Source organism: Nelumbo lutea, chromosome 1, assembly GCF_056320005.1.
Source record: "Nelumbo lutea isolate HS-2025 chromosome 1, American lotus-T2T, whole genome shotgun sequence".
In the NCBI taxonomy this organism is placed as follows: Eukaryota; Viridiplantae; Streptophyta; class Magnoliopsida; order Proteales; family Nelumbonaceae; genus Nelumbo; species Nelumbo lutea.
Window position 1 is genome coordinate 102,457,427 of NC_142684.1, and position 15,887 is coordinate 102,473,313.

The 15,887-nt window shown below is 35.5% G+C and overlaps 1 protein-coding gene across 1 annotated transcript; it reads right to left on the reverse strand.

The window, feature by feature from the left end:
• Nucleotides 1–456: 456 nt before the first annotated feature.
• On the reverse strand, nucleotides 457–8,012 carry LOC148876481 (BEL1-like homeodomain protein 6). Its single transcript, XM_088969645.1, has 5 exons — nucleotides 7,498–8,012; nucleotides 5,541–6,728; nucleotides 2,323–2,690; nucleotides 2,103–2,163; nucleotides 457–1,853 (listed from the first exon to the last, which is right to left on the reverse strand). The coding sequence occupies exons 2-5, from the start codon at nucleotides 6,624–6,626 to the stop codon at nucleotides 1,152–1,154; spliced, it is 2,217 nt and encodes a 738-aa protein (XP_088825771.1). The 5' UTR covers nucleotides 6,627–6,728; nucleotides 7,498–8,012; the 3' UTR covers nucleotides 457–1,151.
• Nucleotides 8,013–15,887: the final 7,875 nt, after the last annotated feature.

Sequence of the window (15,887 nt, forward strand, 5' to 3'; positions counted from 1 at the left end):
ATGACCTAACCCAAATGGTTGAACCGCTGAATCTTTCGACCCAAACAATGATTTTTCAGGTCATTTTTATTTAATTTTTTTTTTCATTTTAAAAAATTTTAAAACATCACGGGGTGACCATTTGGACCGGAGGGTCGAACCATTCGACTCGAGCAACTTTCGTAATTCTTGATTGACCTGACCAACTTTCGAAAGCTTTATCCCAATTCCTCTCAGCCTGGATTTCTGTTTAAATTTAAGGTTGTCGAAGGAAGTCTTTACTGAGCTGTGAGAATGATGGTTGGTGAAGATGACTATATATTACGAATTAAATATATAGTTTTCAAACAGAAAGCCTGCAGCCAACATTCGTGAAAATGGAAAATACCAGTAATAAAGTAGGTTTATCTGGGCTTTCCACTTTTCCAGAAAGAAGAGGAAATTAAAAATGAAAAAGAAAGGAAAACAGAGATAGGGTTGCAGACTGAAGAAATACTTGTGCCATAGTTTTATTTTTATCACAGACCTTTCTGTATTACAAAGTACAGTATGGTACATACCACAGCCATTCTGCTACTTGATGCCACTAGAGACATTATAAATAACATAAGCAATGGGCAGAATAGTGGCCCCAATACATTGAGCAGTGAGCTCCTATATTATATATAGTTCAGCACAAGAACAAGATGATGCAGCTATGACAACTCTGAGCCCTGAACCACCCATAAAGCTTGTCTTGGATCTTTCAATCTTGAACCATTTCAACATCCCCTATTCCTACGAGTATGAAGGCAACTATTGGATTTGGAACCAAGAAAAATAAAAACCAATTATGATCCTTGTCACAATATTTAACATTGGATGTGATGATCTCCTCTAGAAGACCAATTGAAAATAAGTGTACAAGATACATCCTTGAATGGATTCCACAAAAATTATGTTATGAACCTTCACAGATATGCTACTTTTCCACCAGTCTCTTGTTATATATACTACAGCTGTGTTTGCCATATGAATGAATGTTCACACATTACGTAATCGCTTCTTTTTTAAGCAAGATTGATGATACCAGCTTCCAGCTATTGTCATTCTTTTCTCTCATTTGTCTTCTTCTTTCCCCTTCCTCAAGAAGATTACAATTTCCACCTACCTACATAGAATGCAAGCAAAGCTTAGGCAACAAAATCATGCAATAGACGGGAGGAACTAAATCTTTCTTTTTGGTTCCCAGCATCCATGCAATTGTAATCTGCTATGTCAGTCCCCACAGAAGAAGTTGTTGCACTGTACATCTCATCCCCTCCTATGGCGATAAAATTGTGAGGTGACCTGCCAGACATGCGTAAGCCACCATCACAATGCTGTAATCCTAATGTGAGTGACACTCCACTGCCACTCCCAAATCTCCCTAACTCTGCCATCTGGTAAGCAGCAGCTGCTGCCATAAATCTCCCACCACCATTCCTATCAGACTGAACTAGTGTATCCTGGAAAAGACTGCTACAATCATCTATACTGGATCTTGGTTCTCCACCCAACTTCATTACCCCGTGGTCAGTACCATCCCTCTTGCAAGCACCATCCTGAAGGCCTGCACCTGCTGCAGATCCAGACATTTCTATATCAGGGAAAATGTCAGACTTTGAATCTTGGATTTGTCCAGTATGGCAATCCTCAGTAGATGTGGACTTCACACTTTGCTGCAAATCTTCCCCCCTATCTTCAGAGACCTTATTATCATCCTTCACTGCCTTGGATGCATTTTCAGATGAAGAATTTGAGTCCATCTCAGTGTTACCAATTTCTTCTTTGTACATCTCCTCAACCATGGGCTTCCATAGTCGTACTCGGGCATTTATAAACCAGTTTGAGACCTAAGGCAAACAAGATATCAAATATCAGACACCATGAATACAGAATGAAGCAGATACCAACATTATTTGTGAGGTAACCTTAGGCCCACTACTTGATTGGTCCACCCAAGGAATTTTCAACATAAACCTTATTATCTAAATTACTGAATGGTGAATCCATTTTTTATACTTCACTGCATCATTGTTTGAAGACATTAATCACAAAATAACTTGCAGGTAGATTAGACTTTCATTGTTCTTATCTTTTACCTGGCTTCTGGTCAGGCCTGTCTGCCTAGCTAGCATGATTTTTTCAGCATCCTTGGGGTACCTGACCAAGATGAAAACGACAAAGTTAGGAGGAATTGATATCCAATACTTTATTGGATGCATCAGGACATTAGATGTCGTTTTCTTTTTGTTATTTTTAAAGGAATGTGTGGGTTGGTGGAGGAAAATAGATAGAGATATTTAGTGTTGTAGGATTTACGGATGAAGAAAATGCTCAAACAGCCATGCCCGAAGGATAGAAACAGAGCTTTCAGGTAAGCCCCTCTGTGGCCTCCAAGCATGTTGCTGCATCATGCCAAACTGCTGAAGAGCCCTCTGTTGCCTGAGCTGCTGGTCTACATAGCGGAGGCGTGATATTCCAACCCCCTTGCTATCTTGTTCTCCAAGGTTTGTACGGATTGCATGAATCTGGCCACTGATTGCATCACGCAAGCAGCGGAAGTGGCGGGAAATTGTTTGGAGGGCAAGTGCTGTATATGGTTTAGCAGCCCCAGACCCTGCAATCACATCAAAAGATGATACCACAATCTGCATCTGATGATGGTACTGTTTGTATCTTCTATCAACCTGCAATCAGAGCAATCAAGAATATAACCATAGCACCAAAAGGAATCACTCTATTTTCATTTTCACTAGGAATAACGTCTACAATTTAGTAATTTTATATCAACATTAAGAAATTTATATTGTTATAACTACATATCATCTAGCTCTAATAAAATGAACTGATTTTTACAATTACTTCATTATGGCTGTTTTATGTCAACGCAAATTTCAGTACAAAGTAAAATGTTAAGGAGAAAAGGTGAGACATTACAATCTTGGTTCATCTTGCTTCAGATTTTGCTTTGCTTTGTTTGATTGAGGAAGTAAAATGGTGTGGTCCCCGCTTTATATGGGAGAGATGGAGGACATAGAGGTAAACTTTGCATACTTCTGGAGATGCAAACCTTAGAACCCATGGAAATTTAAATGATGTGGTTCCAATATAAATTTTATTCCCTAGGGGTGTAAAAGGTGTTTGCAAAAAATAAAAACAAGGTAAAAGTGAACTGGGTATCAAGTTTACACCTGGACTACTTTTTTGTCTGATTGGTAACATTAAAGTTTATTGATATATGGAAAAGATTTAGTTAAAGTACAAAGTGTACCAAACACTCCTCTTAGACAGCCAATCTTTTACTAACCCCTTGCTTTGCTAGTGCATTGGCAGTGTTGGTTGATCTATGGACCCATGTAAATATTACTTCAATCTCATGGTTAAGTGTCTTATCTCTCTCATTGTCTTCCTATAGTGCCACAAGCCATTTAAATTGTTTAAAAACCAGCTCAATACTACCTTTTGAGTCACCTTTCACAAAGATGTCTCTGTAATCAAGTTTTTTTTTTTTTTTTTGCCAACATCCCTCTAAGACAGCCAATAGCTCTGCTCTTGTAGAATCACCATGGCCAACAGGACCCAAGAACATAACCATTATGTTTCCTTTGCTATTTCTAAAAGCTCCACCTATACCAAACCTGCCTGGATTTTCTAAACGGCACCCATCAAAGTTTAATTTCATGAGATGAGGGGTTGGTTCGCAAAATGCAGGCTAGTGGCTGTCCTTGAAACAAATAGCCTACACTTGTCCACTTTTTTGCACTTGAAACAAATGCAGCCTATTACAGTTTTGTAACTAATAAAAAATGTCGTTCAGTTCAGTCACTTCAACCATTATCAAACAATTCCTTAGGCATCCCCGAAAAATATATATTTGTATGTCAATGTTTAGAGTTATTTTGGTTTCACCATCATCCAAGCCTTATCCCAACTATAAGGGGTTGGCTAGCCATTATGTTCATTTTAAAGCCATATCCATTGTTAAATTATGAGTGCCTAAATCATTTCTTACTACTTCAACCCATGCCCTTTTGGTCTACCCCTAGCTCTTCTAGCTCCTTCAACTTGCAACAGATTGCTTCTTACAGGTGAGGTAAACATTGGGTAATGACCTTATTCATTTTGATCCAGTTACAGAGAGATTGATCTCTGTATGAAAATGTGTGTCAGAAGCATTTTTCCTGATTATCATTCCATATTGCTTGTTTAAGGATATGAAGAAATCCTACTAGCAGTTGCTTTTACTAATCACAGAGATCACAGAGGGATGACAAAGAAGTGAAAATAATTTACAGTGCCTGTATTCAATGGTATGCAGCCTCTTAGCCTTACAATTCTCAGGAATAAATTACTTGGGAATGTCAAAGTTATAAAGACAACATTTTAGATATTTAAAGTCAAGCTTCTAAGGAATATTCATGTTCCAAGTCAGATCCACTTCTGCAGCCACAAAGAAAGACTAGTATCAAATACTAAAATCATGAAAGCTGATGAGCTTATCAGGCCACATGGATGTAAAGAAGATATTGTAGATATCTCCAAAACCACCAAAAATCTGTGTTCAATATGCAGCTTCATGTGGCTCAGAGATATTGAATTACATCAATCAACTCAAACTACATATTTACTTAATTAGATTTGCATGACAATATTGTACTTATTGACAAAAGGTAAAATTCTTTCTGATCAAATGTCTTGCAGGCATCTCAAATTTGACAGAGCATTTCTTTCAATAGAATTACTACATCAAACATCTATGTATTGGTTATTGATCAAGCCATGGTCTTACTCCAAATGATAGAAATGACAAGTGTGGGTGAAGAAGATCTGGCACCGGCAATCAGTATTAGCAAGAGAGAGAAAGAGCACCAAAAGATTGTGGGTACTCCCAGGCATCCTTCTGGTTAAAGATCCATTTTAGAACCAAGATTCTAATGTTTTTCTATTACTAAAATCTCATTAGGAGAGTTTCAAAGAAAAGAAAACTTTCTTTTGTGCAGTTTCAAAGAACTGTTCTTGCAATATAATTAATTGGTTGATCAATAATGTTCCCACTTCCAAGCTAGATTCTCCAAAGAGCTACTACTTCTTTCAGTAAAATTTCAGAAAAAATGTTGTTCAATTTTTGTCAAGCAACTTGCTCCATTGGAGCATCTGATCTGCAATCCCCCTAAAAGAGAAGAGAAAGCTCCTTGCTTTTTGTGTGCTTAATATTCCACAATAGAATGTCATGAATGTAAAACTTTACTTACCAACTAATGACGCATATAGAAGTTTTGTGCATATCCATTCTCTTAAAAGCAGGGACATGCATATGCATATAAACTTGTTGCTTTGCAAAATGTACTTGTTCTTTTTTGATGAGTGACAAGATGAAATAAATAATGCTTCAATTATTTTGCACCCTTCAGTCTTCCTACGGTAGAAACTGTTTGAATGCATCCGAAGGCAAAGATATTGTACATCGACTCAGTGTCAAAATAGTGAAAGTTAATAGCCACTGAATTAGGACAGTAAAATGAAGGTAGCAGACTGACCTCATCCAACATAGCCAAAAGCTTTGTCATTTTGTTCTGCAAATCCTGTCTTTCAGCAGGTGAAATCTCAGCAGAATTGGTAGATGATTCTTGAGGATTTGAAGGCATCCCATCTGTGGAAGGTAATGAAGTGCCGCCCTTTTGTTCCTCATAAGCATCTTTGGATCCCTTTAAACCCAAGTTTTGCTGTTTGTTGGAATCTGACTGTTTCAGAACACTACGGACGTTAACAACTTCATCAAGCAGTTGCTGTGCTGCCTTGAGGTATTTGGAGTTGGGAATGGTGCTTGGAAGACCTGACATTCCATAAGGATACGGATCAGAATGGATTAGTTTGGGGCCCATTGAGCATTGAAAGTTGTTCAATCCTTCTCTCTTCATAGCATCATGATTGCCCCCAAGAAAATCAGGTTGTAAGTATTCAGCATTTCTTGATTGTTTGCTTTGAGAGCTCTCCTCATCTCTACACGAGCTGGCCCCTCTGCCACCATCACCTGATATTGACTGATGAGAGCTCAAGAATGAACAGAGACCCTGATTAGGATGCCTGTACTGGAAAGAAGGCATAGGATTGGCGCATGGAATCTGTGACCCAAGGCTGAGGGATAATCCCTGTCCCTTTAAGTTCTGTCCACCCTGTAAAATGCCTAGCTGCGTTCCTAGACCCATCTGAGAATCTTCACCAACAGAGCTACGAACCAGATCATCTGCCCCACTGTTTAACTGTTCACCAAGTGGCTGTACGTTTGTTGGACCACCCGATGGCTGTACAATTGACATCTCATTCCTCCCATCCCTCCATAGACCACAGTTTTGTTCCCCAAAATGAGAACCCAAAAAGTTTGATAGAATTCCTTGTTGTAATAGGGTGGACTCAGAAGTTCCCACAGATGAGAGTTCAACACAATTTTGCTGTGGCTGAGAATTTCCAGCCAAAGCATCTGTATAGGACCTAGCAGAAGAAGCATAGTTCAGACACATCATGTTGCCAGGAAGAACCGGTGCATCAGGAAATGAAGTAGGCACAGAGTATAAGGTCGGCATAACTTCTCTTTGGTTGCTCGAACTGGGGAAATAAGTAGCCATCTTTCTTCTTCCTCAACGCCGGGAACCTCCGAGTCAAGTAACTGACGATGAAGGATAGACCATCACCAACCTGCTCTTGTGAAGAAATTATTGCACCAGGACCTGATGAGGACCAAGACAAGGATGATACCTATTAACAACTCTCAGAAAAATGTTCACAACATTTAGAAAAAGAGATTGATATTTAATGCTTAAGTAGAACTGCCCACAGATTTCACGCTAAAAATGAAGATAAAAAATATATATATATATATAAGAGAGAAGAATGATAAGGATAAGCAGCTAGGTGGATGGATGGACCTTCCCAAGCTCCCAATAATAAGGAAAATTATGAGACTCCAAGAAAACTGTTTATGGTATTTTCTTTTCTTCTTCTCCTTGTCTAAAGGATACCTAGGTCTCTGGCAGAAAGGAGTGTTACAGGGTATAGAAATACTGAAGGAAAACCTTCCTGATACAACCCAAAACCGCTTATATCAACAGATGAGGAAACAGAGAGCATAACAAAATCCTCCAGAACCTACTTCCCATCAAGTTCAACAGAAACTAAAAATATAAACAAATATATAAAAATAATAGTCAATAATCCCCACAACCTCAAGCAGAGTATGATCCAGAAGAAACCCAGAAACCAAATACCCAGATTCTAAATACTCCCGAAGGACAAACTTAAACCCAGAGAACAGGGGCACAGACACAAAAATATAAATCTATAAAAATCGAAACCTGTACATTAGCACAATATTTTTTCCGTCTTCCACCATCATCGTGTCGTTCATGCATTAAAAGCCACATCATAAGATCAAAGAAAGCAGGGATCTTTCTTCTCGTAAACGATGAAACACAAAGCCAAGAAATAAAAAAAAGTCACCTGAAAACCCGAGACGGATGTGTCTGTCGTGGGGAGCAGCAAAGCTCAAAACAACACCAAATTGGAGACAACGCAATCCCGAGATTCAAAACAACAAACCCTTTTCATCGAACAAATATAACAATTAAAAAATCACAATTTAAAAGATAAAACACAGAGAATTCCAAAGAACAGACAACATGTTTCCTATCAAAAACTACAAGTTGATGTTTCCCTCTTTAATCTCCCTTTTCTAAATTCATATATTCTCCATCCACCAATCGATCTTTTCCACGTGAGACATGCCACACTCTCCCCTTATAATAAAAATTTCTCTCAGAAACCAAACACCCACAAATCAACACTTTTTCTCCCTCTTACCCATTGTTGTAGTTGATATGTTCAATCCCTAACCACCAGTTGGTAGACCTAAACCTCTCTTAAACCCATCTATCTGTCGCTTCTCTCTTCTTCAACCTCTCTACCTCTGTCTGTCCCTCTCATTCTCAACCATGGGAAGATCTGCACTGCCACCATATAATTGTTTAATACCAGATGATATAAACTATTGCTAATAATTGAGGCTTGGATAATAATCAAGTAATTAGCTACTGAATTAATTGTTACTCCACTTGAGTCAGCTGCTTCCTTTGGGTGATTGGGTAATGACGTCCTCAAAGAAACTTCCAAAAAAGGAATGGGTAAAATGGTAATTAGACTCTAAAGAGAAAGAGAAGAAACTGAAGAGGTATATATCTTGTTTAATGATAAGTTGCATCGCCTGATATGCTTATATCCTACGAAAATGACCTAGTCATCCACCATCAGATTGTTACGAGATAGTGATTAGACAGTGGACCACCTTACAAGTACACATTTCATGCCACCGTTGCTTCTCTTGACCTAACATGACCTGGTCAAACAATGACGGCCAGGAGCTGAAATCTTCTGCCAATAAAACATGTTCCACCCTCTACCAACTTGATTTAATACCATACATCTTACTATGAGATTGAAACCCACCATGAAAGTGGGACTCGCCATATCAGAAATATATGGGGTGACATCATGTTGGTAGAGAATTGGAACATATTTTGTTGGTACAATTAATTTTCTTTATTTATTTCTTTAATTTAATATGGTTTTGCTTACAAGCTAAAACAAATTGCAACTTGCAACTTGATAGGTGTTAGCTAAAAGCCTAGGCCCCTGTTTGGAAGTGTTTTATTTTAAGTAATTATTAAAAAAATGCTTATTTTAGGCTAAGACCACACGAATATGTTCATATGCGTTGAAAAATAAACCTGAATAATTACTTTTCTAGGAAATAAACCCATTTTGATAACTTCAAAGTTTTGGCTTTTTCAAATGCTTTTTCATTTAAACAGTCTTGATTTGCGGTGTAGTTTTCAAAATTCCTATACAACTCCTATTTGAAAAAATAAAATAAAATAAAAAACTTTTTTTTATCAAATACTCATAATTGTTAATATGCACTTATTTATCTAGATGGTATTTAGTGCGCCTAATGGCATCTATTGGCACTGAAGTATAAAAAAAAGTCCTACAAAACGTTTAAAACAGATTTTGTCTCATTTTTTAAAATAAAATCATACAAAACGTTTATCTTATAAACATCATTGATACCAAACAACCTCCTATAATAACTACTTCCTAACAGGACTAAACAATTAAACAAACACCCGCGGGCCGCTGCTGCGCTGCATCTGCAGATGTGAACTCGCATGCTTCACCTTTCACAAGATAGTGGTATTTTAGGTAATGAATAAAAGGTCGTTGTGGTGTTATAGTAAATTTACAGTGGTTTAAGAAATTGGAGAAGAGGGAGGAATACTACATATCTACATTACTACCCTGACGCGGGATCTTTATGTTAACAGGCTTTGCAGGAGAGTTCAGAGGTGGGGATGCGAGAATGCCACACGATTTAAAATCAACGGCGGAATTTGATTGATGAGATACGTGGCTTTGGGGGTGAAAACCCAAAAATACTCGACGCGTGGCCCTATTGTTTTTCTGACATCCTCTGATTCTGATTGATGGTTTTTTTTCTTGGCAAAAGATGATTGATTGAAGTTCGATCTTACAATCATTATCCTTCGATTAAAATAATCAATGAGTCAGATATCGGATTCCTGGGATAATGCTATAAATATTTATTTTAATAACAATCAAACAATGTAAGGCAACATGCCCCATCCTCGTCTGTAGACCTTCCCCGCCCCATTCCTTGTGTCGGGGCGGGGCACCCACTTTCCATTGCGGACGGGGGGAATGTCCGAATTTTTTCTGCTTTATGAGACATTAATTTAATTGTTATTATTTTATTAATGGAATTATAAGAATTTGAAAATATTTTAGGAATTGAGTTATGACAATTTAAGAATATTTTAAGAATTGAATTATAATAATTTGAGGATGCTTTAGAAAGTAAATTATAGGATCATAGAATTTTAAGTATTTAGAAAAAATTTAGAGATATTTTAAAAATAAATATTAAATTTAGAGATATTTTATCAATTTACCATCAGGTTTGAAGAATTATATGCAAATCCCTGATCCATTTCTGATTTAGAGCAAAAATATTTTCTTTGCCTCCACCCTATTCCCATTTAAGAACGGGAAAAACTCTCCTCATTCAAGGCAGGGTGAGGTGGGCCCCTGAGTTTACAAGGAAATTTGCCATCCCTACTTCCCTAAGCAATAAAGCATAAAATTTGGTTTACCATATGGGGTGGATTGGAGCTAACCGAACCGAATTTGAACTTGGTTAGTGAAAAAAATAAATATTGAAGTTTAAGTTTGATTCGAATTGGAGATGTAAGCTTATATCTAACTCGATTAAAATTCATAAGTTTTGAATTGGTTTGACTCTTGATTAGGTTTGTGAAACAAGTTTTATTGGGTTCAAGTTCGTGATTGAGCCAACATGTCCACCCCTAGTACACCATGCATAAAATATTGTGGATGTGTAGTAAACGATGAACTTGCAAGGTGCAAGAAAACCAGTATCATATACCAAAATGTAATATTTAATTTTTGGGTAAATTTCAGATTCCCCACCTCATATATAATTTTTATTTGCATAGTTTTTTTGGTAGGAATATGTTTGTATAATTAGAAGTTGGAGAATGTGATAGTGTCAAAAAGGTGTACAGTGTACTATATCATAGGGAGACCGGATCTTCTCCTCATACCGAACTCATATGCACATCCTACAATGCATTGGAAACATCTCCCGTATTTATATATTATTATTCACGGAAGATGTTCTCAATACACGGTGAATGTGCCTGTGAAGCGCCCCTGTGTGAGGAGCAGATCCCGTCCATATCATAGGTGGTGGTTTTTGAAAATAAAATTTATGAGATAAGATAAATTGTAGATTTCTCTTAATTTTTATATGGTTCAGCTAATAAATAGATTGGGCTGGGCTGAATTGGGTATACTGCATACAAATACAAGGTAGCCTATGTGATCTCTCATTGGCCTCAATAAGGAATTCTAAAGCATAGGATTTGTGTTTTTTATGATGAAAAAAAAACACAAAAAAAAAAATCTTTTTGAAAGGAGAATGGATGTAACTCATTATGCATTGCCTCTATGGCTCTATCTTAACTTAAACGACTTCTCTACTCTGTCTTGGAAATATCACTATTGGTTGGACAAGATTTTATCTCTCAAATGCTCATCTACTATTTTTTGTATATGTTTTCCAAGGAATTTGAATAGGGCTGCCCATATGTTTTTTAATACTCTCATTCACCAACAACTCCATCTTCTTTTATCAGTAAAATGTGGATGCCTATGGTAAATGATTTTTTTTTGTTATACTTGGGTAAATAAGGGTCCATTTGATTCACAGTTGGAATTGGAATCGGAACCAAAATTCTTTAGAATTGGAATTGGAATGGTCTATTCCTATAGTCTGGTTGGTTCAGACAGGAATGAGAATAAAAACTGGAATCAATAGGAATGAGATTTCATTCCCAAAGGAGGGACAAGGAATGACCATTCCCTCTAATGGGGGAATACCATTCCAGTGGGAGTGAGAATGGGATTCCAATTCCACCCAACCAAACAGTTGGAATCGAAATATCCCATTCCAATTCTGATTCCATTTGAAATAACCCATTTCGATTCCAATTCCAGACCCCTATTCTCCCAAACCAAACGGAGCCTAATTTTCCCATATAAGGGGTAAATTGTTTAACTTAGGGTCTATTTGGAAGGAATACAGATACAAATATGTAAGGTGCAAAACCTTATATTTTGTATTATTTTGGAAAGAATATAAATACAAATGTACAGTGCAAATACATACAAAATAATGCAAAACATAAGATTTTGCACTCTACAAATTTGTATTTGTATTCATTCCAAACTAAGCCTTATATTTGGAAGTCTACATTACAAATGTATACAAAATAATACAAAATAAAAGGTATTGCACTCTATATGTTTGGATTTGTATTCCTTCCAAAAGGCTCAATTTGAAAAGAATACAAATACAAGTTTATGGAGTGCAAAAAAAAATATAGAGAGAGAGAGATAAATGTACTTAAATAAGTGTTTCTTGATAAGTAACCAAATGTAGAACAAACAAAGCCTGAATTAAATTTGGTTGCCATTACGATTGAGGGGTTATGGGCATGAGGATGGGGTACCCCGTTGTGTAGTCCCTCCAATGGGTGGTTCTGATGCTGGAGTAATTGTTCTGGTCCAATCCAATAAAGAGGACAACATACACATTAAAGGCCCTGTACATTGTGGTTGGAGAGTTTCAGTAATTGATTAATGCCACTACAACAACTACTTGCAGCATTTTTGCTGTGTGGCAATTGTCCTTTGATTTACACCAGAGTAATTATTTGTTTAAGTACTAGGGCAGTCAATGGTTCCCATCATCCGAGCTTAAAGCCCAATCTGATTTAACCAGACCCAATTAAATTCCAAGTTATATTATACTAATTAATTAGAATATTGTATGTATATATATTTATATAGAATTAATATAGATTCATCATAGAGTTGGTTTAATTATCACATTTTCTTTTAGGTTCTATTATGATACCGAAAGACATGATAGTGGAAAATTGAAATCAATGAACTGGTATTATAAAAGCAATCACCAATTAGATGAGATTTATTAAAATTCAAGGGGATTTATCATGTATTTCTGGCATTATAAATTGAGCTTCATAGAAGTTATTTTTAATTTATTTTTATTTAATAATATTATGTAATGTTTAAGTCATTTTTTATATATACCTTTTAAAGTATAACAATTTGGTCATTTTAAGTTTAATTTATTAATTTTTTAGTAAAAAAATTATTTATTATATATGTAAATGTTATGTTAGAATTTAATTCAAATCCATCAAAATCCAACAGACAAGACATCACATTGGGGCCCCACGTGCATATCTCAGCATGCATTGAGAACATTTCCCGCACTTGTCATTGGGAGATGTTCTCAATACATGATTAAGATGTCCTGTGGGGCGCTGATGCGAATTCATATATTAACACTTTAACAGATGCAACCCCTAATCCGTGGTCCAGTCAAGATTCAAGAACCAAAAAGCAAGTGTGTTGTAATTTTCGATCAAGATTTAGATGGAGAATGGATGGAGCATGGATGGGCCAAGCTTATTAACTCTAATAAATTTCGTAGGAGCTAAGAAGGGAATTCATATAATTATAAATCTTTTAACGGCACGGTTAAATAAATTGTGGGACTTTTTTTTAGTTGAATTGGTACTATCGGTTTTTGGAAATCGATAATTGAAATTGAACCGAAGCCAGTCGATTAATCAGTTGATCGGTTTGGTTTATTGATTTTTTAGTTTTTTAATTTTTATAATATATATTATAAATATATATATATATATATATATATATATAATAAAAAATATAATTGTGGAATTGGGTCTGAGTGATGTTTCCTATATATTTATGGCATCGTCTATTGTTGTTAAGTAATTTATTCTTAAATAATAGTCTACTGTTAAATAATTCTTTAGTTATGAAAATTATTAAAAATTTCTGGAAAATATTCTACAAAAAATTATGAAATAATTATTTCAGAAATAATCCATTATTTAAAAAATATTAAATGATTAAATAATCTACCAAAAATTAATATACAATCCATTATTTAATAAATTTTGATTATTAATAAATATTCAAAATTTCAACGTTTAGCGTAATTTACATTAGACATTGTAATTTAATGAATTTTTACAATAATAATTTATTGATAAAAGACATTACTAATTATTGTAATTTTCTAATTTCTATAAAATTAATAATTATAATTAACAATTATCAAATAATTTAGGGAAACTCCTTAACTAATAATCCATAATTATTTTTTAAAAAAATAGTTAAAATCAAGAAATTAATCTATGAAAAATATATTCTCCAAAGCTATTTAAATAATAATCCATTATTATTATTCAACTAAATAATTATTAAAAAATTTAGGAAAATTAAATTAAGAAATTAATCTATTAAAAATTGATTCATAATTATTTAAAGAACAATCCATTATTATTATTATTATTATTATTATTATTATTATTATTATTATTATTATTATTATTATTATTATTATTACTTCAATAAATAATTATTAAATAATTTAAGAAAATTATTAAATCTATCCACACCGATCTAGACCACTTGATCAGTGGCAGAATTCATATATTCAATAGTGAAAAGTCAGAGATAGTGGTGATGTTTGGTACTGATTATCGGTACAGTCCATGTATTCAATAGAGAGAAAATCAGAGATAGAAATGACGCTTGATTTTTGGTTAATTTTTAGAGTTCATATATTCAAAAGAAAGCTCCAACCTAACATACGAAATTAATTATGAGTTAAATTTGACATACAAATCAATGGTACATTAACTGAAATCTTGGTACATCAAAAAAAAAAAAAATTAGGTGATTAAAAATAAGACTAAGAGAGAGATTGTAGAATAGATTGTGGTGATTGACACCAACTCAAATGCTAATTTTGTTTTTGTAAAATAAAAATTCATTCTCTAAAAATAATTTGCTAAGTGTCTAATATTACTCTTGAGGAGTAAGAAATAAAATTCTTGTTTTAGCACATGAATTTCTAAAAGAACAGAAACATATGAAAAACATTGTAAAACAGGGCCTCAATGTCTCATTTAGAAAGGCAATTTAGGTGGGCCTGGGTTAAGCAATTGTCAAATTTTGAGGACCCAGGCTCATTCTTTGTAAAACCATCAAGTGAGGTACCTGGCTTGCTGACCAATCCTATATTCATGTTTTTCCAGGCTAGGTTGGGTCTGTGTTGGTGCGACTTCAGGTCGTATTCGAATTGAGCCAAACCCATGCTGAATCCAACCCAGTGACATCCTTATATCTACCTCTGCAAAATTTGCAACTGATTAATAAAGCTTGGGCATACTTGGGTTGGGCTTTTGTCAAATTCGAATGGGCTTTAGCCAGAAGGCTCGAAGACCAAAGAAAATTTCTCCTTCCAGGTCTAGCCCTCCCCCATAACGACAAACCTAAATAAGCAACAATTGGCACTCTGTTTGAGGACCACTCTTTCATCTCCTTGGCGCTGATTGCAGGAGATTTTATTCAAGAATCCCTCTGTGCACACCCAGAGAGTGCAATAAAGTTGCCCAGTATCCATAGCTCAATTTACCAACTGATGGTGGCTCAGTTGGTAGGATCTCAGACTTGATGTAGTTTGTTAGACAGCTGTAGTTTGTTAGTTGGTTACCGTCCAGCTGTAGTTTGTTAAACAGCTGTCAAGTTAATTGTTAGCAAATATCTGCCAAGACTCACCACATATGATATCTCATATCTTATCGCTGTATTTGTATATATATACCCATCACCCCGAATCAATGAACATATCGAATTCCTTTTTTCTGTCAGAGCGTTGGTCGAGTTCTACATCAATCGAACTCTACACCGTTGCAATGTCATCTGACGTCATCCTACTACCTGCATCCTTCCAACAGTCCTGGTGCAGTTTTGGTTTCGTCTCCGCTTATTACGCAGAGAGCGATGCGGATCCCATTAGAAGCCAAAAATAAGTTTAGCTTTGTCAATGGAACAATATTGAAACCTGAATAACCTCGGCAGAAGTAAGAGCATGAATCAAATGCGGCAATAGCATAGTCACTTTGTGTTTCTTTAATTCTCTCGTACGAGAATTCCATTAAAGTGTTGCATATCCGTCTTCTGGAAGGGAGATTTGGTTTGATTTTGAAGAAAGGTTTTCCCAGGGTCACGATCCTCGGTTATATCAATTGAAGTGGGATCTTTCCCTATTACACCAATGAACCCTGTTAGTGACCTCTTATTTCACACGAATGAATGGTCTTTGGGAC